Source organism: Taudactylus pleione, unplaced genomic scaffold, assembly GCF_031769625.1.
Source record: "Taudactylus pleione unplaced genomic scaffold, aTauple2 ptg000032l, whole genome shotgun sequence".
NCBI classification, from domain to species: domain Eukaryota; kingdom Metazoa; phylum Chordata; class Amphibia; order Anura; family Myobatrachidae; genus Taudactylus; species Taudactylus pleione.
This window is the reverse complement of record NW_028284434.1, coordinates 32120777-32147304: the sequence shown is the minus strand read 5'-3', so window position 1 is coordinate 32147304 and position 26528 is coordinate 32120777. Positions and strand designations below refer to the sequence as shown.

The 26528-nt window shown below is 43.5% G+C and overlaps 1 protein-coding gene across 4 annotated transcripts in view; it reads right to left on the bottom strand.

Annotated features, from left to right (window-relative positions):
* The window catches only part of LOC148539009 (cytochrome P450 2K1-like), a 112902-nt gene that overhangs the window by 61241 nt on the left and 25133 nt on the right, over positions 1 to 26528 (bottom strand). For 2 of the 4 annotated variants that reach the window (XM_088451992.1, XM_088451991.1), the window contains exons 2-4: positions 21336 to 21466; positions 19194 to 19358; positions 661 to 823 (exon numbers count right to left, since the gene is read on the bottom strand). In XM_088451992.1, the coding sequence (XP_088308118.1) occupies positions 661 to 823; positions 19194 to 19358; positions 21336 to 21338 (331 nt within the window). In that variant the 5' untranslated portion in view covers positions 21339 to 21466. Of the gene's footprint in view, positions 1 to 660; positions 824 to 19193; positions 19389 to 21335; positions 21467 to 26528 lie in introns of those variants that run through there. The other 2 variants (XM_088451989.1, XM_088451990.1) reach the window with 2 other exon arrangements.

The window sequence follows — 26528 nt, the reverse complement described above, 5'->3', positions numbered from 1 at the left end:
TCTGAAAGTCTGCAGTTAAAGCACATCTTGTTTGTTTAATTTCAAAGCCATTGTGGTGGTGAATAGAGGCCAAAATATGAAAATTCTGTCAATGTCCCAATATTTATGCACCTGACTGTATGTGTATGTATACATATATGTGGTTGTATTATAAAATGCTATAGGTTATTACGTCACCTGACTATCTAATATTCATATTTAGAAATGTGATTTTGCCTAGCGCAAGTCTCTTTCTTTCTATTTACAGTGTTTTGATTTGAATGATCTGCGTTTTTATTTAATTAACTGTGATTTCTCACAACACCCTCTTGTGCCACGGAGTCCTAATCTTTTTTTATTTAGTATTAGTGGACAGATGTTGATGCACTTTACATTGCAGTGTATCTGTAAATGAGAGTTGTTGCCTTAGTAGAGAGAAACACGTTGTATAACTGTGAGTTGCTGTTACTATGTCAGCCGTAGTAATACATTATATTGGACAGTAGAAGATAGGAGGTTGCGTCATTAATTTAAGAAAAGTAGACAGTCATTATCAACAGAATATCTACAAGACAGATTTACACTAAACTATTTTACACAACGGTCTCAGGCATTACATGGCCATCTCCATAGATGAATTAAACATGAGTAGCATGCACCTTATAATTGTGCTCTAATTACCCATTTCTTCTGTGACTAGCTTGAAGACTGGTAGTTCCGCCCTATATCCAAAATCATCAGCTTGGGTCATGAGAGCGTCCTTCACAGCTCTGTATCCAGCAATGATCACCACCTTCTTGGGTCCAAACTGTACAGTAAAGACTTCTCCATATTTTTCAGAAAGCTGAAACACATTGTATCATTTTCAACTAAATCAAATTAAGTTTGCCAAACACATTCTTACACATCATAGCAGTTCAAAACTTTTGTTCTGGAGAAACTCCTATTTCCTCCCTAGGGGTCCATCTATCACGAATCACATACTCAATGTGATCTGGGCATGATATTAGCTCCCATAATCGCATTGTAGTATGCAATAATGCCACCTGAATTTATCAAGCAGCACCCACAGGGACACGTTCTCCGAAAGGAGCCCGCCCCTGCGTTGTGCTCGGGATTCCTGCACAGGCGCGGTCGACACACCCTACATGTGTGCTGGCCATTGTGAATTTTACTAAGTGTAGCCCATAGGCTACAGCAGCACAACACAGTCTTTAGATGGCGCAAACTGCGCAGCCAAACTCCGGAACGCTTTGGTGGTTGCAGCTGCTGTCGGAAATAGAGGAACCCTCAATAATATACCTGGGGAATGGGTGTTTTGGGGGAATTTGCAGCAAATATTTAATGATAAATAGGCCCCCTAGAGAGCAAATCAGTTTTCGAAGTATGTTTTAACTTGACTATTAAGATACAGACATTTTGGCCGGTCTGTCAGTCTGTCCATATGTGCTCCATAAATTGTGCCCACATGCAACAAAATCACAGCCAGATAATATTATTGCTTTACAGAAAATGTATTATAAAGGTCTGAGCCCATACGCTCTTGGGTCATTCCATGGTAACTCACGTTACAGGGTGACGTGGCGAGTGTGTGCATGGTTGTCAACAGCAAAAGGAGTTTGTGTGAGGTTGGTTTTGTGTACTGACAAAGTAATGAGACGGGTCATGCTGTGGAAGACTGTATACAGGAGTTGCTGATTGTTTGCTATGTCACTTTGTAACGTGAGTTCCCATAGAATGAGCCTCATGCAGTAAGCTGCTTTTTATGTTTTAGGGGCAGATGCAACTGTTGCAGCCCCTAGCAAAGGATAGGGGCCGGACTGTGGCAGCTGCTGCAGCCTGGGTAGCCCCTCCATAGGAGGCAGGTAAGAACTAACCCCTGCCATATTCCCAGTGGGGCTTCCATGCAAACTTCCCAATGCACTTGTTTTTCTTTTTTTTCACTTCAGCTTGAGCCTACATGCTGGTCTTGCCCCAGGGGGATGCGCTCGCCATATCGACAGTCACTATGTCCACTGTGAGAATGTCGACATGACAATTCCAGAGCCGGGATTCTGACAGAGATGTGATGCTCATTTTATCTGTGATAGTCTTACAACTTGAAACATGCAGCTTACCCATTACACCTGTGGCGGGTTCTCGGTGCTGGCATTGTCACGTTGAGATGTTTACTATGAACATAGGGCCTGATTCAGCAAGGAACGCAGTTGCTAATATGCAATCAATTGGCCGACTGTTGTGCACTGCGCATGTGTATGCATCGCAATGAGTGTGCTCGAACTAGCCATTACAATCGGGACAGCGATCGCAGTTACTGCGCAGACCCATCGCAGATTGATTAACAGTAAGTGCCATTTGTGGGTGTTAACGGGGGGCAGTGGTCAGCCGAACACAGGCGTGCTAGAGTGTTTGAACACCGTTGCAGGGGTGAGCATAAATTAGCCACTGCAATGGCCTACGCAGCCTGAGGCCTGATAGCGTGCATGGAAGTTAGCAATTTCTGAGTAATGTCATGTCTTGTACCGACGTTTTCACAGTCCTGCCAAACATTACGGATGTGTGTAAGGTAAAGTGGGCGTACTTATGTAGTGCAGAGATGGCATTGCGATCACAATGAATTAGCATACTATCGCAGTTGAACTGCGTGCATAATCGCTATTGCATTCGCAGTTGCGTTCCATAGTGAATCAGGCCCATAGTGTCGACATAACGTACACAACCTACCCCAGTCACACTTCATTACTGAAGCGGAAGGGGTAGGTCCATAACATGCATTTTCTGTTAGGCTCCATGACACCATGCGACGCCTCTGTGCATCAGAATGGTAATAACCAGTTGCATGGTCCTCCAGACAGCCGGCCGCTGTAGTAACTTGCCTGTCTGTTTATTTCTGCAGTGCAGTTTTAGACGTCTCTGGTCACCACTGGCAATTCCCTACATTTTGCTAAGAACTGAGGTGTTACTAGGTATAGAGATGGAGGAACTGGAGTTGCTGTGCATTGTGGGATATGCAGTGTGCAGAGATAAGTCACACTTGCAGTTCTGTGCTGTGACCAATGGTGGCCTGGAAAGCTGATGGTCTGCGGAATTGATTATACATGGCACTGTTAATGCCCACAAAGCACTAGCCAGACCCACCACTTTTCTAACAATAGGCCCTTGCTAATATTTTAGCTCCAAGCCCATGTAGCAGTTAAACTAGCCCGGTGTCACCATATAAATAATAAGAGGGTCAGATGACTTGCATGCAATATTATTATTCTACCTTTCTATGGACTTGTGGCATAATTCAGCAAGGAACGCAGTAGCAAAGACGCACGTAATCAGTCGATTAATTCGCATTACGCATGTGTATGCATCGCTGTGTGCGAACTAGCAATTGCGATGGGAAATGCGTTTGCAGAGGCTACGCAGACCAAGAGCACATTGATTGACAGGAAGTGCCGTTTGTGGGTGGTGATGGAGGGGTGGTTGGGTGAACGCAGGCGTGCCAGTGCGTTGGGACGGCGTTGCAGGGGCATGCATAAATTATCCACTGTGATACCATACGCAGCCTGAGGGCTCATAGCGTGCGCTGAAGTTAGCAGTTCCTGAGTGAGGTCTGATCTGCCTTACATGTGCGTATGGGTCTGATGTTACTCGATGTTACTGATTATTTTGCTATGTTGCCCAAGTATACAGACGTGTGCAAGGGGAAGTGGGCGTCCTTATGTTAGGCTGTGATCGCAATGCAAACATTTGCATCTCACCGCTAATATTAGCAACTGCTGTGCGTGCGTTCTAGCAGAATAGCGATCTTTGCTGAATCAGACCCTTGGTACTGTCGAAGCTGAATAATTGGCTGAGACAAGTTCAGTTTAAAATGTAATCACGGCGACGCCATCTTGCGACTGGCCGCAAGACGCCATCTTGAAAATGAGATCGCAAGACGCCATTTTGCGAATGGCCGCCTAAGCGCCATTTTAGATAAACTCACATTTTAGTACATGTGGCGATGATACTATTAGCACCCTGCGATTGCATTTTTCACTATTTCTCATACACACATTGATACGCACAATTGCACTGTTAACTAGTCGCAAATTAGCGAATGCATAGGACTTTGTATGAAACCGCTGTTTTATTAGCTTTATGCGCACGCATCTGCCCCAAGTTAACTAGCGTCCTTATATCAAACCCTGAATACCCACACATTACATATTCACACATAAGGTTCAATAAGCTTTAAAGTGTATGATTTAAGTTGGTTCAGTTAGTTTAAATGCTGAGAAATAAAGATATTTGATAACTAAGGTATTATACATGCTAAACAAGTCGTGTTTGGATTTGTACTGATGCGTATTCTTTTACAGTATTCTGGTGTTATCGGTGGGGAGGTCGCATCATGCAAACTCAAGTTATGGATCGCAGAGCCTACACGCAACAAAATGTATATTTATGAACAACTGTTAGGATGTTGCAGGGGGCGTGAAGAGAAAGATTCCCAGCTGTTAGAGGCAGGGAGAGTCTATTTGAAACAGCCTGTTAAATGTGCTGTAACAGATGCTTCTCCCCTGGGAACCAATGACATCAGCAACAAACTTCCCTATTGTCCTGTTTATTCTGGGGGGGTATAAATATGTGTGCTCGAACGCTGATTCTTAGTCTTCGTGCTGAACGCTGTATGACTAGGGGTCTCTTGCTGATGCCTATCTCCAGGTCCGGAAGCGCTGCGTATGTATACTGTACTTGGGTCTGTATAATTTCCTTTTGCGCCTAAATTGTGTCTTGATCAATTGCGTGTAACTGTCTGAACTTTTAATTGCATAACACTTGTGCTTTGGAACCACAGATTCCACGTCTAAGTCTTTATTTACGGTATGACTGCATACGCAAATTAGCGTCCACAGGTAAGTGAAAGTGTCTTGATTGTCTTTCACCGGTTTAAATCTTTATTGAAAAGCGTAGGAGTTGTCTCAGAATGGGAGCCACGCAAACAGTAGAGATGTTAGGCAATGATGTGATGCTAATGGATGCGCTGATCGGATCGGCCCGTCGTATCATGCATACCAAGTGCGGTACTTATGCAATAAGGTATTGTGATTTATGGTTTAATATGACGAGGAAGAGTGTTAGACCGTTTCCCAGAATTAATAGTTTTGATAAAAATGTGTTAGACAATGTCCGGGATCACATCAGTTTGATGCGCTCCCGAGAGAAAAAGGTTAAATATTTTGAAACTGTGGCAGCATGAAGGCGATGCGTGGCTTAACAATGTGCAAACTACGCAAACTAGCATTGTGAGCACATTGCCAGAAAATACATCCGTGACGCTGAATTACAATACGGGCCAGCCTCAAAATGGCGCGCACGTGCGGCAGGGTAGCGTCGGGGAGAGTATTGCCAGCAGTTCACGCTCACCTCCCCCACCTTATGTGGATGGAGGTGCAAGTACAGTTACCAAAAATACCCATAAAAATTTAACAAGCAACTTGTACCCTCTCTTAAGCAACTATAAAGAAAATGTTCATGATGCGGATGATGAGCCTATTGTAATGTCTGCCATTTCCCATGCTGTGCAGATGATAGATGCTGCATCACCACAATCACGAGTGGTGCCGCCATCTCCATCGGTAACAGCAAGGGAAGTGTTAGTGTCCTCTGCACCCGTAGAGGAAGTTGTTCATACCATACGCAGCAGCAGCAGACTAAACCCCCAGCCAGGTAACCAGGTCAAAGGTAGCAGCGCTACCGGTCTGCATCCCATTCGGACAATAACTGTTCCAAATGGAGACGCAAACGGTATAGTGCCCACGAGGGAAGTAGTAATGCATTGTCCTTGGACAAGACCAGAACTAAATTCCATCATAAATGATTTCCCTGATCCCAAAAAGGAATTAGCCAAATGTCAAAGAGTTTTGAGAAATTTGGGTAGTTCACATGAACCCACTAATAAAGATTGGCGTGTGGTGTTAAGGGCCTGTCTGCCACGCAATACCGATGTGACAAAATTTATCACAGATTGTGTATTGGATAGTGACGTTCCCTTAACAGACCAAGTAAACCAAAGTAACATTTCCCGCATTGTAACTCAATTGGGTATATATTTTCCAGTAGTAGTTAACTGGAACAAAATTTTCCCCATTAAACAGAAAGAGAGTGAAACTGCAGAAGATTATTGCGATCGGGCTCTGCAGGCTATCACCCAGTACACTGGGATAGAAGATATAAAAGATAGCACTCACCACAGGGGAATGATAGTTACGGTACTTGTGGACGGTCTGAAAGAGAATTTAAAAACTCGGGTTCAGACCTCACAGCCTGGCTGGCGGGGACTCACAATAGATACCCTCATAGAAACCGCCATTGAACATGATAAAAACATCTCCAAAAAGAGAGAAGCCCAGAGCGAAAAACTAATGGCTGTCAGTATACAGAGGCGTCACTAGGGCTGGTGTCACCCGGTGCTATAACTCATGGTGACACCCCCCCTCCAAAAAAAAAAAATTGATATGCAGCTCCACGAACTCTCCCCAAATACCAGTCCAGCAATCACACTTACACAATGCCCCCAATAGTGGTGCCCCGTAGATTGCAGTGACCGCCAGATAATACAGAGAGCGTCGTAGTAACCGCCAAATAATGTAGAGAGTCACAGTGAATGCCAGATAATGCAGAGACCATCATTGACCCACATATAACACATAATATGAATACACCCCTTATACACACAGAAACACAATAATTATACCCACGCACATACATTAATCACCATCCCCAGCATAGACCGTATTACCTCCCCAAGTTAAAAACAAATACACCCTCCCCCATTGAATAAGTATATCATCCCCCTAGGTCTGATGGGCAATGTCGCTGACGAAACGTGGGAGCAACCCTCGTCAGTGACATAGCGGGTACACACTGGCCGATATGCCTGATATGTACATATCTTCTAGTGTGTACCTGGCATTAGGTTTAGGGAGGGGAGGTTAGGTTTAGGCACCAGGGGGGAGGGTTAGGCACTAGAGGTGAAAGGGTTAGGCACTAGACGAGAGGGTTAGGCACTAGGGGAGAGGATTAGGGATAGGCACTAGGGGAGAGTATTAAGGTGTGGGGAGGGGGAGGTTAGGGTTAGACACTAGGAGGGGAGGGTTAGGGTTATGCACTAGAGGTGAGAGGGTTAGGCGCTAGGAGAGAGTGTTAGGGGGTGCGGGGAGGGCGAGGTTAGTGTTAGGCACAAGGAGGGGAGGGTTAGGCACTAGGAGGGGAGGGTTAGGGTGCAGGGAGGAGGAGGTTAGGTTTAGGCACTGGGGAGGGAGGGTTAGGGGTTATGGTTAGGGGTATGGAGAGGGGGAGGGTTAGGCACTGGGGGGGTTTGGGATAGGCACTAGGGGGGAGGTTTAGGGTGCGGGGAGGGGGAGGTTAGGTTTAGGCATTGGGGAGGGAGGGTTAGGGGTTATGGTTAGGGGTATGGCGTAGGAAATAAAGGACAGGGACAACACAGCCCCTGCAGGCACAGGTCTAACATAACAAACACACACACACACTGACAGGTAATGCCCCCCCTCCTCCCTCATTGAATTATTTACATCCCATTACACCTACTGTATACGCTGTGCTGGCTGCTGCTGTCTCCCAGCTCCTTCTCATCCTCGCTGACTGAGAAGTCAGAGGGTCACGCTGGGAAGAAGCAGGGATCGTGTACAAACTACTTGTCAGTATTCAAGTGTAATCAACAGTGTCTGAATACACTTGAACACTGGAAAAATGTTTTGTAGACTGTCCCTGCTTGTTCCCAGCGTGACGATCTATCAGGCAGCAGCGAGGAGCAGAAGCTCAGCTGCCATCCATCCACCCCAGCGGCTTCAGCCAGGCTGATCAGTAATCAGCCCCCTGTCCTCTAGCGCTTGCACACCCGCCCCACATGGAGGGGACTGCATGAGGAGCTCAGCCGCACTTACTGTATAGAAGGCTGCCGCTGGCTGTCTCACTGTGACAGGCGCAGCGGCAGCCGGCAGAAGCAAAAACTGTCTCAGCAGCTGATGCAGGGAGAGCGCCTTTCCAGCCTGGCGTCTCCCTGCAGTGCAGGACCTGCTGAGCGGGGGGGTGGGGATGAGTCGGATTTTGGTGTCACCCCCTTGGAGGGTGACACCCGGTGCGGCCCGCACCCACCGCACCCCCCTTGTGACGCCACTGTCAGTATACAAGCTCTGGAGGGAATGACGGTAACATCACAGCCAACAGACACACTTGCATTTGCACACACACTCACGTCTGAACAAGTATGTGCTCTCACTAACCCCACTCAACAACAAACAACTCTATCCCACTAACCCGATGCAACCACAGGTCCCAGGCTATCCACCAACTTCTTATCCCCCACAATACCCTTACCCTCCCTATCCTTACCCATATCCACCACCTTTACCCTCTGCGCAAACCTCACAACACCACATGTCTTCACCCGAAACACGAACATGTTTTAACTGTAAGCAAACAGGACACTTAAGTAGAAACTGTACAGTAAAAGGAGTAGGGATCCCACATCAGGGAAGACCTAGATATCCCCATAAGGGATATGCACAGAGGCCTGCAAATGTTCAGCAGGCACCAGCTCCAATTGTAGCCGTAAATGCTTTATTGGAGAATGGTAGCCAACGCTAGGAGTCAGGTCATACCTGTAGTCTACAGATAGTCAGGTTAACGGGAAGTACTAGGGAAGAACCGGTCATGATGGTTGATGTAGCTGGTACTGAATATCCTTTTCTTGTAGAAACAGGGGCGACCAGGTCGGTGATAAAATCTCCCATTAATTTGCAGGTGACCAACGAGACAGTACCAACAATGGGTGTAACAGGTAAAGTGGAACATTGGGCCTGATTCAGAGCTGAACGCTCTGACCAGAGCGCTCGCTCTGAATCAGGGCCCTCCTCCATGAAAATGGAGCGGCCTCCTGGCCGCTCGTATAGCTGTGGGTGACCACCCACAGCATGTTCGAGCGGCCAAAAAGATGGTCGCGATGGTCTTGACCATCGGACTTGCGACGGAGACCCTGCGGTAGGGTCTCCCTGCCACAAGCCCTGGAGTGATTTTGGCTCTTATCAGAGCCAAAATCACTCCCACTGACATCACTAGTGATGTCAGTGGGGCCGGCTTCAGACGGTAGGCGTTCCCATGGGAACCCTACCATCTGGGGGCGTGCGGTCAATCAACATCGATAGCACGCCCCCTTTGGTGCGAGACCCACCAAAGGGGGCGTGCGCTCAATCAATATCGACAGCACGCCCCCTTTGGTGCGAGACCCGGAGCGATGGAAAGCCCGTCGCTCCACGGGTCTCGCGCATGCGCACGACGGAGCTCCCTCCGTCGTGCGCATGCGCAGTGGGGAACATCGACCCGCGTGCGAGCGTCCTGGCGCTCACGAGCGGGTCTGAATGACCCCCATTATCCTTTAACAAATTCCACAGAGGTTACTATTGGGCCGTTGCATACCAGGCATTCTTTTCTCCTGTGGGTGTTGTGGATGGTGTAGTGCGCTACTTGGGACTAGGATGGTAAGGGGAGTGGGATAAGGGTGATGTTGCAGCTATAGACACAGGTGGTTTTTCCCTTAATCACCGGTGTATAGGTATGTAATAAGAAAGTTAGTGTCTATTTAATAGCGCAACATATGAAGAATGAGTTGAAACTAATCACAGTACAGTAAAAAAATTATGATTTAATAATATCGATAAGTTCAGAAAGTTATTAAAAATTGTCAATAATGAGATATATTGGCATAATAAAATAGAAAATATCTCCTGGCTGCTGCGGCTCCTACTAACCTACTGGGCAGAGACTTGTTATGTAAGATGGGTTGTGTTATATATTGCACCCCTGATGGTGTATTTTTAGATATCCCAGAGAGAATGGTATACGAGGTGCGGGATATGCTAGACACTCCTCAAAGGATAATGTATCACTCTACCGTTTTAAATGAAACTCCATCACAGGTAGATAAAATGTTGTCCCGAATTCCAGATTCCCTTTGGACTGAAGATGGACAGGACACTGGATTAATGGCAAACATAAGCCCAGTAATGGTAAATTTAAAAAGTGGAAGGCAAGCTCCAAAAATTCCCCAGTACCCACTAAAGCAGGAGGTAGAATTAGGGGTTTTTCCAATAATTGAGCGATTATTGCAACAGGGAATTTTAGTTCGTACAGCTAGTGTAGCCAACAGTCCCATCTTTCCAGTGAAGAAGAGTGGTGGGAGGGGTTATAGGCTGGTACAAGACCTTAGAGGTGTTAATAAGGTAGTAGAGAGCTAATTCCCTGTAGTGCCGAATCCAGCTGTCATTTTGATGCAAATCCCACCAAATGCAACCCATTTCACTGTCATTGACCTCTGTTCAGCTTTCTTCTCTGTGCCTCTCCATCCTGACTGTCAGTATCTATTCGCCTTTACATACAGAGGTTTACAATATACATGGACACGATTACCCCAGGGTTTCATAGACAGCCCCAGTATCTTCTCCCAGGCATTGCACGACTGTTTACAATCTTTTCAATCTGCCAATGGATCTGTTCTAATTCAATATGTGGACGATTTATTGCTATGTTCTGACTCATTTATGTCATGTTTGAATGATACTAAACTTTTGTTACTTCATCTCTCACAAACAGGACACAAGGTGGCTAAGGACAAACTACAGCCGTGCCAATCCAGAGTAAAATATTTGGGACACTGCCTAACCCAGGGGTTACGACACCTTACAACAGATAGAATCCAGGCCATACAAAACATGACACTGCCGCAGAATCAACAGCAAATTCGTACCTTCTTGGGAATGTGTGGATACTGTAGAATGTGGCTACCAGGTTTTTCTATTTTGGCCTTACCTTTACAGGAATTAGTCTCTTCCTCAAAGCCCGATTGTGTCATACACACAGAGGAATCAGAACAGGCTTTCCTTAATCTTAAGGATAGTCTGACAAGAGCTCCTGCATTGGGAATACACGATTATGAAAAACCTTTTGATTTGTATTGTACGGAAGCCGATGGTTGTGCTGCAGGTGTCCTTACACAAAAACATGGTGATGCCAGTAGGCCCGTAGCATACTACAGTGCCCAATTGGACAAAGTAGCAAGATCACTCCCCACCTGTTTGGGAAGTGTAGCAGCTACCGCTCTATTGGTGAGTAAAAGTGAGGACGTAGTATTGGGCCATGATATGATTGTCTACACTCCCCATGCTGTATCTGCTCTGTTGAACTCAGCTCAAACCAGACACGTCTCCTCGGCTAGGTTCACCAAATGGGAACTAGCTCTAATCGCTCCTGCAAATATTACTGTTAAACGTTGCAGTACGCTGAATCCAGCAACATACCTACCATATGTACAACATGATGTACAAAGGGTGGAAGGAGAGGAGTTGCTGGCGGGAGTTGAGTTCGGCAGACATAATGATACGCACGATTGTATGACATCTGAATCAGACCTTTACTGCTAGACCTGACATACATAACACCCCTTTAGAGAATGTAGATGTAACTTTTTATACGGATGGGAGTTGTCATAGACAAACAGACACAGGTGAATTATGTACAGGTTATGCTGTTGTAAATGACACAGACATCATAGAAGCTAAACCTCTCGGTCCTCCTCACTCAGCCCAGGTGGCAGAGTTAGTAGCACTGACTAGAGCATGTGAACTGGCAGCAGGCAAATCTGCTAACATTTACACTGACTCGAGGTACACGTTCAGGGTGGTGCATGATTTTGGGGCTCTATGGCGTCTGAGAAATTTTATGACAGCAGCAGGCACACCAGTTGCACATTCCCGACACATAAAACATCTTTTAGAAGCAATCCAACTGCCCAAAGCAGTGGCAGTAATTAAATGCAAAGCCCACACATGTGAGGATGACCCGGTGTCACTGGGCAACAACAGAGCTGATGAAGCTGCAAAATGGGCAGCAGGGTTAAAAATGTTTTCTCCAACTGAAACAATTATGTCATTTCAAACTATTGATATGCTGAAATTAATTGAGATGCAAAATTTGTGTTCAATTCAGGAAAAATCCATTTGGAAGTCCAAGGGATGTGGGCAAGAGTCCTCTGGGCTGTGGAGGGACAGACATGGTAAACCAGTAGCCCCCAAGGCATATTACCCCAGCCTGGCTGAGGCAGCACACGGTCTGACTCATCTGGGTAAACAGGGTATGTGCAAGTTGAAGAGGGCATACTGGTGCGCACCAGGTTTTTCTTCACAAGCAGAGAAGATAGCAATGTCCTGTCTGACCTGCTTGAGAAAGAACATAGGGAAAGCGATCCCTACCGAACCATCCCACATTCCACCGACTGATGGACCTTTCCAGGTGATACAAATTGATTTCATCCAATTACCACCCTGCACAGATGTATTTTCTAACTGGGTTGAGGCCTACCCAGCGGCCACTAATACTGCTGCATTTACTGCCAAGAAAATAGTTCAGGAATTTGTATGCAGGTACGATACCTAAAATCATCGAGAGTGATAGGGGTACCCATTTCACAGGTGACGTTTTTCAAAATATGTGTAAGCTGATGGGTATTAATGGCCGACTTCACACCCCCTACAGACCGCAAGCCAGTGCCAAGGTAGAGAGGATGAACGGGACTATTAAAAATAAGCTAAGTAAAATCATGACAGAGACTGGACTAGGATGGCCAGAAGCGTTACCTTTGGTCCTACATAGCATAAGGACCACTCCTAGACCTCCTCTGAATCTGTCCCCATTTGAAATATTGTTCGGTAGACAACCTCATTTCATTATAAGTCCACAGGAAGATCTAAAGGGTAACAACGAGGTAACTGTGAAGTATCTTATATCAATGAGTAAGCAGTTAAAGCAAAAGCAGCAGAAACTGAAATTGTTGTCTAATGATGTGCCTGAAACGAACTGTCATGATGTTGAACCAGGAGAATATGTAATGATCAGAAATTTCTTGCGTTCATGTTGTTTGACTGATCGGTGGGAAGGTCCGTACCAGGTGCTACTGACAAGTACTACATCTTTGAAGGTGGCCGAGAGAGATACCTGGGTCCACTCCACTCACTGCAAAAAGGTCAATCAACCAGTGGAGAAACAAGTCGGAGACAAAGCTGATAGCGTGGACCTGTCGCTCGAGAGCTTGTTCCGGGAGGATTGAAAAGGTCGTAGTAATATACCTGAACTGAGAGAAATTTGCAGGTCTTGTTGTGACAATGGCCTGCTGTGTTCATTTTCATATTCTCTTTTAGAGTGTTCACCATCCTGGTCAGTCCGGGGATATCCAGTGTCTGTGATGGGGGACCGACTGAGGAAACGGGAGCTGATGGCAGTGCTGATGGAGTGTAATCAGGAGGAGTGCAATGCCATTCAGGGGAGTGTCTGACCAATCTTAGTACTGTTATTGTTAAGAGAGCTGTCATTCCGGATACTCTGGGAAGGTGTGGAGGTTTATCGTCTGAAGATTCCTGTATTTGTGAGCTTTGTGGGTCCCTAGTTGATGAGAACTGTATCCAACGGTGCCAACCTAAATATAATCCGTACTGGGGTGGGTATCCTCTAGAGGATTATCATAGCATGGTAGGCAAAGTGTTAAATCAAACTGATTGCTGGGTGTGTTCACATGTGCCACAGGGACAGCATAACGTAGGGTTGGTGCCATTTCCGCTGAATATCACGGAAATTTTAGAATTGCAAAAAGGGAAAACATTGGATGGAAAATTCCTCTCATCCAAACCACCTAATTTCAAACTCTATCAATTCCAAGTAGATAGATCACTTTTGTGTTTAAACATAACCAACCCCAATAAACCCAGGAGTTGGGAAGTGACAGGGAATAATCAGACGATGACCTTCTCACAAAGAGCTGATAATGAGTCCATAAACCATGATCTGCTGCGCTCCATTAAGTCTGGTGGGAAACATTTTAGGTATCGGTATACATTGAGTTCCACCAAAGAAATTATTGGTAAGGTGCCAAATGGTTATTGTGCTAAAATAATACAGCCAGAAACTTGCATGTACCAGATGTAAGAAGCAGAAATAGGATTGTTTGCAAGGGAAATGTGCTTAATGATAATGATGCATACCATTCCTTATGTTCTCCCTGATAATGTATATTTCATCTGTGGAAGAAAAGCGTATAAATGGATCTCCCCGAGTTCCGAAGGTTTGTGTTACCTGGGAAGAGTAGTCCCAGAAGTTATGACCCTTACACATGTTGAAATGCTGGGTATACATAAAAACACACCATCACCCTCTCTTCACACACAATATGAACACAGAGGCAAAAGAAATATGGTACCTGGTGATGTACATAAAGCCACTCAGTTAATCAGTGAGACAACTGGCTTTCAAGTTCTAGTCGCATTGCACCCCACCAGGATCGCTCGGGGTACATTAAATTTTAGATATATCCAGGAACTTGCTAAATTAATAGATAATATCACCGAGATGTACGATGACACATTCAGGTATACAGGGAGAGAATTGCAAGCGTACAAGAAAGAACTGGTGCAACACAGGCTAGTGTTGAATTATTTAACTGCTGTTACTGGAGGGTATTGCGTAACATTGGCCACCCAATTTGGAGCAAAATGTTGCACCTATGTCACCAATGATACCAGCGACCCTAAGGAAGTGATAGACCGGAAGATAGATGAAATTCTGCAGCTAAAGTGGGAATTTCGCAAGAACCATAACGCTTCAGTGGCTGAAGTAGGGGAGAAGATAGAAGGATGGGTGTCATGGCTGAACCCAGTGAAATGGTTCGCAGGCCTAGGGGAATGGGTCCAGGAAGTGATCACCAGCATAGGCAAATTCCTAATCCTTATACTGATTGTCATCATAATAATTGGCATATGCGTCCGGTGTGTTCCTATTGTGTTGAAGTGTGGAAAATGTAAAAACAGAGTGAAACGAAAGAATGAAACTATGATGGTGGTCAGTAATGACAATATGTATACCGAGGTAAATATAGAACTGCATTACAACCCTGAACTAGGAAACACAATCGTTTGATGTATTATATTTAGACATGCATAGAATGTATTATTGAAATGTTATTCATAGAACACCTCAGATAATGTAAAGTCTCAATTCCCCTTCAAGACTGCTATTATAAGACTGGTGCATTCCTACACCTTTCACATGATCTTCCAAGATCCGCGGTGTGCATATAATAGTAGTTTTATGTCCCCACCCAGGGACACATTATTGATGGATTAAGAACCACCTTGTGCCATCCCATAATAACACCAAATAATATGTAAATGTAAGCCTAAATTAAATTCTAATAAGCAGATTGTGATAGCATGTTGTTTGCTATCAAAGGGTGGACTGTCGAAGCTGAATAATTGGCTGAGACAAGTTCAGTTTCAAATTTAATCGCGGCGACGCCATCTTGCGACTGGCCGCAAGACACCATCTTGAAAATGAGATCGCAAGACGCCATTTTGCGAATGGCCGCCTAAGCGCCATTTTAGATAAACTCACATTTTAGTACATGTGGCGATGATGCAATCACATGGTGCTAATAGTATTTTTCACCATTTCTCATACACACATTGATACGCACAATTGCGCTGTTAACTAGTCGCAAATTAGCGAATGCATAGGACTTTGTATGAAACCGCTGTTTTATTAGCTTTATGCGCACGCATCTGCCCCAAGTTAACTAGCGTCCTTATATCAAACCCTGAATACCCACACATTACTTATTCACACATAAGGTTCAATAAGCTTTTAAGTTGGTTCAGTTAGTTTAAATGCTGAGAAATAAAGATATTTGATAACTAAGGTATTATACATGCTAAACAAGTCGTGTTTGGATTTGTACTGATGCGTATTCTTTTTACAGTATTCTGGTGTTATCGGTGGGGAGGTCGCATCATGCAAACTCAAGTTATGAATCGCAGAGCCTACAAGCAACAAAATGTATATTTTATGAACAACTGTTACGATGTTGCAGGGGGGGTGAAGAGAAAGATCCCCAGCTGTTAGAGGAAGGGAGAGTCTATTTGAACCAGCCTGTTAAATGTGCTGTAACAGATGCTTCTCCCCTGGGAACCAATGACATCAGCAACAAACTTCCCTATTGTCCTGTTTATTCTGGGGGGGTATAAATATGTGTGCTCGAACGCTGATTCTTAGTCTTCGTGCTGAACGCTGTATGACTAGGGGTCTCTTGCTGATGCCTATCTCCAGGTCCGGAAGCGCTGCGTATGTATACTGTACTTGGGTCTGTATAATTTCCTTTTGCGCCTAAATTGTGTCTTGATCAATTGCGTGTAACTGTCTGAACTTTTAATTGCATAACACTTGTGCTTTGGAACCACAGATTCCACGTCTAAGTCTTTATTTACGGTATGACTGCGTACGCAAATTAGCGTCATCCTTAGAAGGTATAGGCAGGACATTAGAAGGTATAGGAAGGTCATTAGAAGGTATAGGAAGGTGTGTATAGAGGTTCTGATCCAGTATCGTTAGTACACATATGAATAATTAAGCAATCCCAAAAATGAATTAAATGCATAGAGACCATCTACTAGGACACTATACCTGATTCTCAGAAGCCCGTGAACACTTATCTGACTTTAGGATACAATTTACTTCATGAAATTCCCAAACAAATAACAGGAACTTGAGGACCTTTGGCTTTTAATCAAGGACAGAACCTTTGGACTATGTCATCCAGATAAACTGATTGATAATTTACTTATGTGTATTTGTTCATTCCTTATTAAAAACTAAATGCTTACAAAAGCATCTGTATACTGATGTACTATATATGGTTGTTTATATTTGTCCGTTTTTTAGTGCACTACATACAGTACACTCTGTGGTCAATCCTATTCCGTGCTGTGGCCGCACTTTACGGCAGCCCGGATTCGCCAAATTTTGCTCGCAGCCCCATAGGGCAGCAAGCAAAGTTTGGCGAATTCAGGGTCGAGTCGGACTGTGAAGGGTGCGATGTGCCGGTCTGTTGCTGGCGTTTTAACGCCGTTGCAACGGCACATCGCACCCTTTGCATGGAATAGGATTGACCCCCTTATGTTAATACAGTATATTACGCTATCGGGCACCTCTTCTATTTCTTCATTCTGTTCATATTCTAGCCCCTGACAAACAGCAGCTGGCCGCCCCCTAAATGCAGTGTTTTTTTATGTTTTAGGTCTTTAAACTGGATTGTTTCTGCTTGTTTCATGTTGCTTTTCATTCTAGTCTGGCACCAATATTACTTCACTTTAACTGAGATGTATCCAATATTATGTACAGTATTTAACATAAATGTAACATATATATGAGCACAATGAAAATATAAACAGTATGCTACTGAAAATCACAGGAATGATGCTTGTGGAGCAAAATAAACTAGTGACTAGCTATTACAAGAAGAGGGGAATTCTTGTATGAAAAATGTAATGTTTGCATGAAAGAAAAGCTTTACAAAAACATTTTATTCAAATATAATAAGATTTATAACAAGCAAATTAGACATTGTTCAGCATATTCTCTAAAACTTGTCTAGAACTTTCTTTTGTAGAGTTCAAACAATTTTAGTAAAAATGAAAATACAGCTGAGTAGCATTCTTGTTTTGTTCCCTATTCACCCTTTATTCTGCATGATTTTCACTAATCGTGTAACGGGTGATCAAACTTTACAGCATACAGTAAATTGCTGCTCCTCCAGGGCAGAATGATAATGGACTGTCTTAATTTAGGGCCTGATTAAAAGTTGCTTGCTATGCTGATTTTCATGCAGTTAAACGATTATTGGTGGTCTGCGCATGCGTCAGTCGCATTGCGCGTGCGCGGCGAATGATTTACGATTGCACTCACTGTGAGGATTCATTTGCAATTGATTGACAGAAAGAGATCATTTTGTGGGTGGTTATGGGGAGTTCCGGCCAAAAGTCAGGCGCGTTGGAGCAGTTTCCTGGGCTTGTACTAGCCAGCATCTGCAATCGCATAAACAGAGAGCAAACCTCTAGCGTCTCAGTTACCGCTGCGATTTTGAGTGACCATAGACTCACTTGAGGAGTCGATGTTTTCAGGATCTGCGTCCGATGCTGCGTATGTGTACACAGTTGCGGGCATCTGCGAGGGCTCCGGTGGGTGTCTCAATACAAATTTCCCTGGCTGATGCATTAGCATATTTTAGCTATTGCTAAGTGGCAAAATGCGCAAATGCGCTTGCATTAGTGTACAGCTCTGAATTAGGCCCTTAGACCTTAATACCCACTAAAATGCATTACTAGGGGTTTTAATGCTAGTAGACGGCAGTAAACAGGTTGGACAATAGAGCCCTGTGTTCAGGTTCAATGAATTTAACATAAGTGACCTCCAATAACTTCCTGCAATTGCTCTTAATTTAATGTAGATCTGGTTGAGGGTAATAGTGCCTATTTGCTATATGTGAATTTACCATAATGACTGGTTGGGAGGAAAGGTCTAGAATATTCACATTAGGACAGCTATGAGAGAGACTGTCTGCCAATTGTCCTGTTTCTGGTGAGGCAGTCCCCATATTAATAGAAAGTGCAGTATGTTGTTGGGACATATGTTCCACTTCATGTTGCTTTGTACGTAATAGGGGGCAGATGCGTGCATTTAACAGTGGTGTGTAGGGCACCGACAGTGTGTTTGAAGTGTAGGAATTGGAGGGTGTCTAAAGTGATAGCCACACCCACTCCGGTGGCATATTGGCACTTGCATTGCGTCGCACCCAGTCAGTCTGTCACCCAGTCAGACTTTGCAACAATCTGGGTAGTATGGCATCCTAGAAGTTACATCACTAATCAAGAGTTTACCGCAAGTACTGTAATAATAATTGCTGAAAAGCTGCTGACACAGAGCATGTCTGGTAATAATTACATAGATATAAGTCAGATGAGGTTATGGGATAGCAGAAGATTATTACATGCAGGAAGCGCAGAAACATATATTGTTATTACCAACATGTTTGTAATCAGATGAAAATATCAGTGACTGAAAATCATCCCAGGTAATATACAGCATCACCCCAATAAAAACCTGTGATATATACAGAGCATCAAAGATACACTTTCAGCCCTGTTTAATTCAGCATATAGACCACAGCAGCATATCAATATATAAATAAGGAGACGGATGGATAGATAGATAGATAGATAGATAGATAGATAGATAGATAGATAGATAGATAGATAATGCTGTATATATTCACATGATCAGTGTCCTACCTCCATCAACGACTTGTAAGGTTTTTTAAGGTCCAGCTGGTGGAAGTTACCAATGAGGGGGAGAGGGGTAGGTCCAGGAGGCATATTTTTCGTGTTCTTCTTAGATCCATTGATCCAGTAGATGAGGAATGCAAGGCAAGCAGTAAGGCACAGTAGCACGTCAACCTTAGACACAAAGTACGTTATAAAAGTCATCCCGTAGCTCGGTTATAAAGCTGTGCTGAGTGTGCTATTGTCAGGACATGTACTAACATTTATACTGTACACATGGACTTCTTCTAAAACATGTTAATCTTTACTAGGACACACCTAATACCTGGTTGGCTTGTTGCAACTCAACATGCCCAGATGAACTTACTTGTGTTTGCACAAAGCTGCTTTCATATACTGCATTGCCCAATGTTATGTAATGTAACGCACCATGTGCCAATGCAAATAAGAAAAAAAGTGTGCTGGAGAGACAATTATATGATATTATCAGCTAACGTGGATAATAGTCTTCTGTCATTATTTCCAATTCACACATAATGTTGTGTGATTATACAGTAAAATAATCAATGTTTGGCTATACTAGGATGCCTATTCTGATATAACTGGACATTTGCACACAGATAACTTCTCTATTTTACAGCATAAATGCAAAACTGTTTCCTTTTCCTGATAGTCCTGTTAAAGGTAACACCCTTGTGCTAACCCCCCTCCCCCCTGTTCCAAACCCCCCCATCCCAAACCCCCCATACTAACCCATCCTTAAATGACAGGCCTCCATGTTCTATACCTTAAACCACTCTTGAAGCATAAACTGCTACTCATGGGTGAGTGCTTTGTACAGTACTTGCCCCGGGATAAAATATGCCAGCCACCTGCTGCAGAGATTCCACCAGAAAAAGGGGCTGTTAGAGTACATTTACTGAGTTTGTGCTCTTCCCCGCTACTAATTTTGTGGCCAACAGCCTGATGAAGAACTCCTAAAACAATGGCTCAGTCATCATGATAACAAAGGGGGTTCCCTTTCCTAGATGAACAGAACCTCCTCATTTTAAATGTCTCTGGAGTTTCAGCTGTTCTTGATTTCCTTTTGATAAATAAAGCAAGGGGTTGTATGGAGCTAACAGGTTGGGACATCCTGTCCTGATTACTAACAGTCACGCACGATTCCCCTGAATATAGACGTGTAGCATGCCTGTGTGAACATATTTACATTAACAATACATTGGATATTATAATAGGCAATTCATTTACACCTGGTTGGAAAGTATCTTCCAGTGTATAACCTGCCCATTATGCCTACTCACACTTAATCCGCACAGCAATAGTGTGAATATCTGTAAAATACCTATCCTATCAAAGAGTATATGCATAGTATAACTAGGTTGCGAGAGTTATCACGCATACAATTATCTGAATAGCTAGAACCGTTGTATATAGTGCCATAGTTATCCCACTCTACAACCCATATTAGAAGGGTCATTAGTTCTCTCATGGGAAATAACATCACTCGCTGGATACTAGCACATTTCAGGAAGCAAATAGTTATTATACATATTTATTAACTACTTGTAGAAGCGATCCTCACTGCCACTGCATACAAAAGTTCATGTGTCTGGGGCGAGATCAGGCCGCGAGGGGGGCAAGTTCAGCTGCTGTTGACAACATTTCTATGCCAGTGCAATGACAACTCACTCCCATCACAGGTAATCTAATCAACCCCTTTGTATGTTGAAAACTACAAGTCACACTGGTTAGTTATCATCCAGCTTAGTTACAAGAGAGGTAGTTAGCATTCCTTATTCCTGAATAAGGGATTCCTCTGCTATGTGCAGCCGTTACTGTTCAGCTCCAAGCCAAAAGTGTGGCTGGTTAATGTAGTCCCATGGGAAACAGTACCATGTTACAATAATATAATGGGGGGGGGTGTTTCAGGGTCAAAAGAAATCCTGTAGTGCCGGCTATCATTGACAATCGAATAACCCCTAGGGGATCAATTAGTTGCAGTTATTTACCACTGCTAATTAAACTCCCCCCCCCTCAAGTATTATACTGCCCAAATATTGGCTGTAGGCTTGGAAAGTGGTAGGGATAAAAGCAAGCCAGTCTAATGGTTTGTTATTTACAAAGTGTCGGGTTGTAAAACAATCTTACCATTGTGAGATTTGATGTTTTCTATGAGAGGGATTAATTAATCTTGAGTTTTCACTTCAACTGTTTTCTTGCCCCTTTCAAAGTCTCGAAGCGCTGACAGTGTGACCCTCCTCACACACTAAATAATATACCTGAAATTAAGTTAATGACAGATGAGGATGTTACAGTAGACCATGAATTGAATAGGCTGGGAAGATGCCAGATTTCCATATCAAACAAAGCACCTATGAGTAATGCAGGCCATACATCTACCCGGCAAATCCCCAATGCCGATCGGCAGACTTTGATGATAATCAATTTGTTGGAGGATTGGCAATATACAGTATGTTAAAAATCTCCGACTCGCCGATTCTGATCATTTTTGGGTCGGAATTGTCAAATCGAGTATTTCCAACATGATGGATTATACTGATGACCCAACCTAGACATCGGCAGAAAGGGGAATGCCCCTTATTAGCTAGAACAGCTTATATGCTGCAGGTTAACTTTCTGCATTTACAGTATATAAATGTTCAGAACAAAGTGGATTTTACCCTTAATTGTGCATCATTTATTTAATTTGTCTGGGCGGAATTTTGAGCCATCTGTAGTCTTGCACCAGGTTTCTGTTTTAGGGGAAGAATTTGGAAGAAAATATCCAGTACACAAGGAGAATCAAACTATCAAATCTCTCCATTGATGATACAATGATATCCATGCACAGGATCACTCAAACATTGCTAATACCTAAGTATTATTACTCCAGGTCTCCAATGCTCTTACACAAGTCTGGTGTTTGGGGACTGAGTTAATGATGGAAATGTATTGAACCTTCTAAAGAGTGGAGAAATAGCCCACAGCTGGCAATAAATAAATAGCAACCAATCAGCTTCTACCTATTATTTTCACCACTTATCCACTCGTTAAAATAAAGGTGTAGTTTATCAAATCTTCTAAACAGAAATCATACCATTTGGGTGCCAACCACAGATATCTAAGATGCCACTAGCGGTTACGGGATACGTTCAGTATCCCGATGCAGGGGATGCCGGTGCAGAATCTCTGCGATGGCTTCCTAAAGGTAAGTACAGGGGTTAGGGGGAGGGTTAAGGACAAGAGGAAAGGTTAGGCACTAAAGGGGGAATGTTAGGTTTAGGGTACGGGGAGGTTAGGTTTAGGCACTAGGGGGGAGGGTTAGGGTACTGACCGACAAGTGTCTGTATCCTAACTCTGTCCGGATGCCAGCATTGGGATTTTGACCGTTAAAATCCTCAGCGTCGGCACCCTGTACCCAACCCAGCGGTGATACTGGAGAACCAACACTCACTTTATAGGTGGCACTGTAGATATTGGGGAGCGTTCCAAGCACCGTCTCCCTATGGGTTAAATCCTGATCTGCCCTGAGGAAAGGACATAATAAAAAGTCTTGAAACTTTGGGATCAATTTAAATCTATCTTGCATTTAATAGCACCGTGAGTGCCGTCCGTTTGCTATATTATATATATTCCCCTGTACATACATACATATATATATATATATATATATATATAAAAAAATATAAGTCCAGGTCCCAGTAGCACACTTGTGGGAGAGCCAGGTACATAAAGAATAATGTAATGCAAAAAAGGAACCAGCACATCCAAAGATAAATGCAAAAAACAATTTTATAACCGCAACATTACGCAGTGCAAATAGGAAATGCGTGCACCATGTCTTTGACAGGAGGCATGACAGAACACATAGAGGAGATACTTAGCAAATGCCAGGGTGGTCATAGCAGAAGCCAATCTGTCATCCCCGTGCACACATACAATCTGAGGTCCGACAGCTGTTTCGGCATGTCTTACGCCTTCCTCATGGACACAATGACTGAAGCAACGAGCACACATTTATACCCAACAGACAAACACAATGCAACTCACCTGGGCAGACTCCAGGACCGGACGCCAGCCACGGCGAAACCGGAAGTAGCAGAGCGCATCGGCAGAGTGACGTTCCCTGTGAGAAACCGGAAGTGACGTATCTGTAGTCACGCCAACAGGGACAACAAACAAACTGAAAAACTGCCCTCGAGCCGGAAATGGTAGTCTAGGTAACAGTGACAACAACGGCACTCAAAGTAAATAAACCCACAGAAATGTGGGAATCATGCCGTTTAAAAAGCATACCTAGAAAAAAGGCATTAAATCACTAGGTGATGCACATTGTTCTGCCTGCATGGGTACAAATGGTGCTGATGCATTGCACAGCATATATATATACACATAAAAGACAAAGTGCTATAGAACCACAATACACCAAAAAAAATAACAACAAATACCTAGATAACATAGAAAATAAAACATAAATAACAAAACATACCTAGATAACATATAAAATAGATCTAATGAAGCACTGGTGTAGAAAAACTATAAAATTAATCTAAAGCAAGACGGGGAACCATATCACAAAAAATTGTCCCTCATTAAGCCCGTTGGGCACAACAGTGTTTAGCCGGTCAATCCAAAAGCTTTCTTTCTGTAGTAAAAGTTTATTCCTGTCCCCACTGCGTCTCAGTGGTAAGATATGATCTATCGGCATACATTTAAAGTCCTTTATAAGATGTTTAGCAGCTGCAAAGTGTCTTGCTACTGGTGGTGTGTTCACTTCAACCAAGGAAAGGGCTTTTTTAATGGTGAAGGGCAATTCTCTCTTTTAAGGCATGGATGGTCTTGCCTTCATAAAATAAATTGCAGGGACATTTTATCAAATAAACGACAAACCGGCTGTTACACTCCAAATGATGTCTTATGGCATATCTGGTATCGGTCTTGGGGTCCACAAAATGATCTCCAAGTAGTAAAAAATTACAATTGACACCCATGGCATTTAAAAACACCATTCCTGGATTGTAGCCAGCTCTTGTTCTTGATCGGACCTAAATTTTGAGATTAAGTCTTTAATATTGCTACTACTCTTACAGCAGAAAAGAGGTCTTTCTTTGCAAAAGTGCCCAATGTTCTCATCAGACTGCAATATATGGCAATGTTGTAATACGGCTTGCCGAATGTGTTTAGAGGCAATGAAGACAGTGGACGTGAAAACCATCCTAGCCACATCTAAAATATCATCACGGTTGATGTGCATACATTTGTTAATGGCTTCCTCAATTTCATGCCTAGGGTAGCCCCTGTCAATGAATCTCTGGCCCATCTCATGTAAAGCCTGAGGTAATTCCTCCAAGTTAGATGTAATACACACCACCCGTAAGAGGTGCGAAAAAGGAAGCCCTCGCATCAGTGGATCTGGATGGAAACTGTCAGCCGAGAGTAGGGTGTTTTTATCCGTTTCTTTGCGATAGATCTTAGTAGACAGTGTGCCGGTATTATTAACCACACTAACATCAAGAAAATTAATAATGACACTACTATATGACACGTGAATCTAATATTGGTGTCCAAACGATTGAGAGCATCAATTAACTGTGTGAGTTCGGCTCCCCCATCCACACCACAAAAACGTCATCAATGTAGCGAACATAAAAGAAAATAAAAGTGGAGAAAAATGGATGTGACATGTGTTGATTTTCGTACATATGCATGACAAGGTTAGCATATGATGGGACCATACAGGACCCCATCGCAGTCCCCCTAAGCTGCAAATAAAACGAATTTTCAAACAAAAAATAATTTTTCTCCAAAACTATATCCAACAAAAGTAACAAAAATTCAATACTCGGACCCTTGTAGTGTGGACTGCCGGAAGCCAAACTCCTCACAGATTCAACACCGTTCTCATGATTAATATTAGTGTATAAGCTGGTTATGTCCAACGTGACCCGTAAGCTGCCCGACGGTAGAGTACCCAATTTACCAAGTTTACACAAAAAATCAGTTGTGTCTTTCAAATAATATTGCGTATTCTGGACTATGGGTTGGAGCCAAAAATCTATGAATTGAGCAAGGGGCTGACACAAAGAGCCACTAGAGGAAATGATGGGCATACCGGGCGGTCTCATCTTGTGTACCTTAGGTAACACATAGATGAAAGGAACTTTTGGATGAGACTGCGTCAAGAATTGTGCAGTAGGCTCATCAATTCATCTGTTGGAGAGACCAAGTGCAATTGCTCCATCTATTTCCTTTTTATACACACCAATGGTTTGCATCTTGTGGTGAACCCTCTATATTCACTCTTGTGAAGTCTTCTCTTGATTGTTGACACATATACATCTACCTCCTGGAGAGTGTTCTTGATTTGGCCAACTGTTGTGAAGGGGTCTTTCTTCACCAGGGAAATAATTATTTTGTCATCCACCACAGTTGTTTTCCGTGGTCTTCCGGTCTTTTGGTGCTGCTGAGCTCTCCGGTGCATTCTTTCTTTTTAAGAATGTTCCAAACAGTTGATTTGGCCACACCTAATGTTTTTGCTATCTCTCTGATGGGTTTGTTTTGATTTTTCAGCCTAATGATGGCTTGCTTCACTTATAGTGACAGCTCTTTGGATCTCATATTGAGAGTCGACAGCAACTGATTCCAAATGCAAATTTCACACCTAGAATCAACTCCAGACCTTTTACCTGCTTAATTGATAATGAAATAACGAGGGAATAGCCCACACCTGTCCATGAAATAGCTTTTGAGTTGATAGTCCCATTACTTTTGGCCCCTTAAAAAGAGGGAGGCACATATTGAAACCGTTGTAATTCCTACACCGTTCACCCGATTTGGATGTAATTACCCTCAAATTAAATCTGAAAGTCTGCAGTTAAAGCACATCTTGTTTGTTTCATTTCAAAACCATTGTGGTGGTGAATAGAGGCCAAAATCTGAAAATTCTGTCAATGTCCCAATATTTATGGACCTGACTGTATATATATACACACATACACTGTCCATAGTTCCCATAAAAAAGAGCAAGGCGGCACTCCAAATGGTAATATGACAAAAAGTGTATTCAAACCATCAGCGTGACATCAAAAACATCAACGTTTCAAATTCCTAAGACTTTTTCTTCAGGATACGTGTACAAGTGTAACCAAACACTCAAACAAAATGGTGCAAGTGTCTTACCTTATATGCAATAAACGCCATTTCTCCACTCCACGCAGCGCTGCCACCGGAGGGGGAGGCGGGATCTCCGTGTACCTGGAAACGGGAAGTGACGTGGGTGATGACACACGAGGTTGCTAGGCAACCAGTGATGCCCTGTTCCGATCCTCTCGGCAAGGCAGC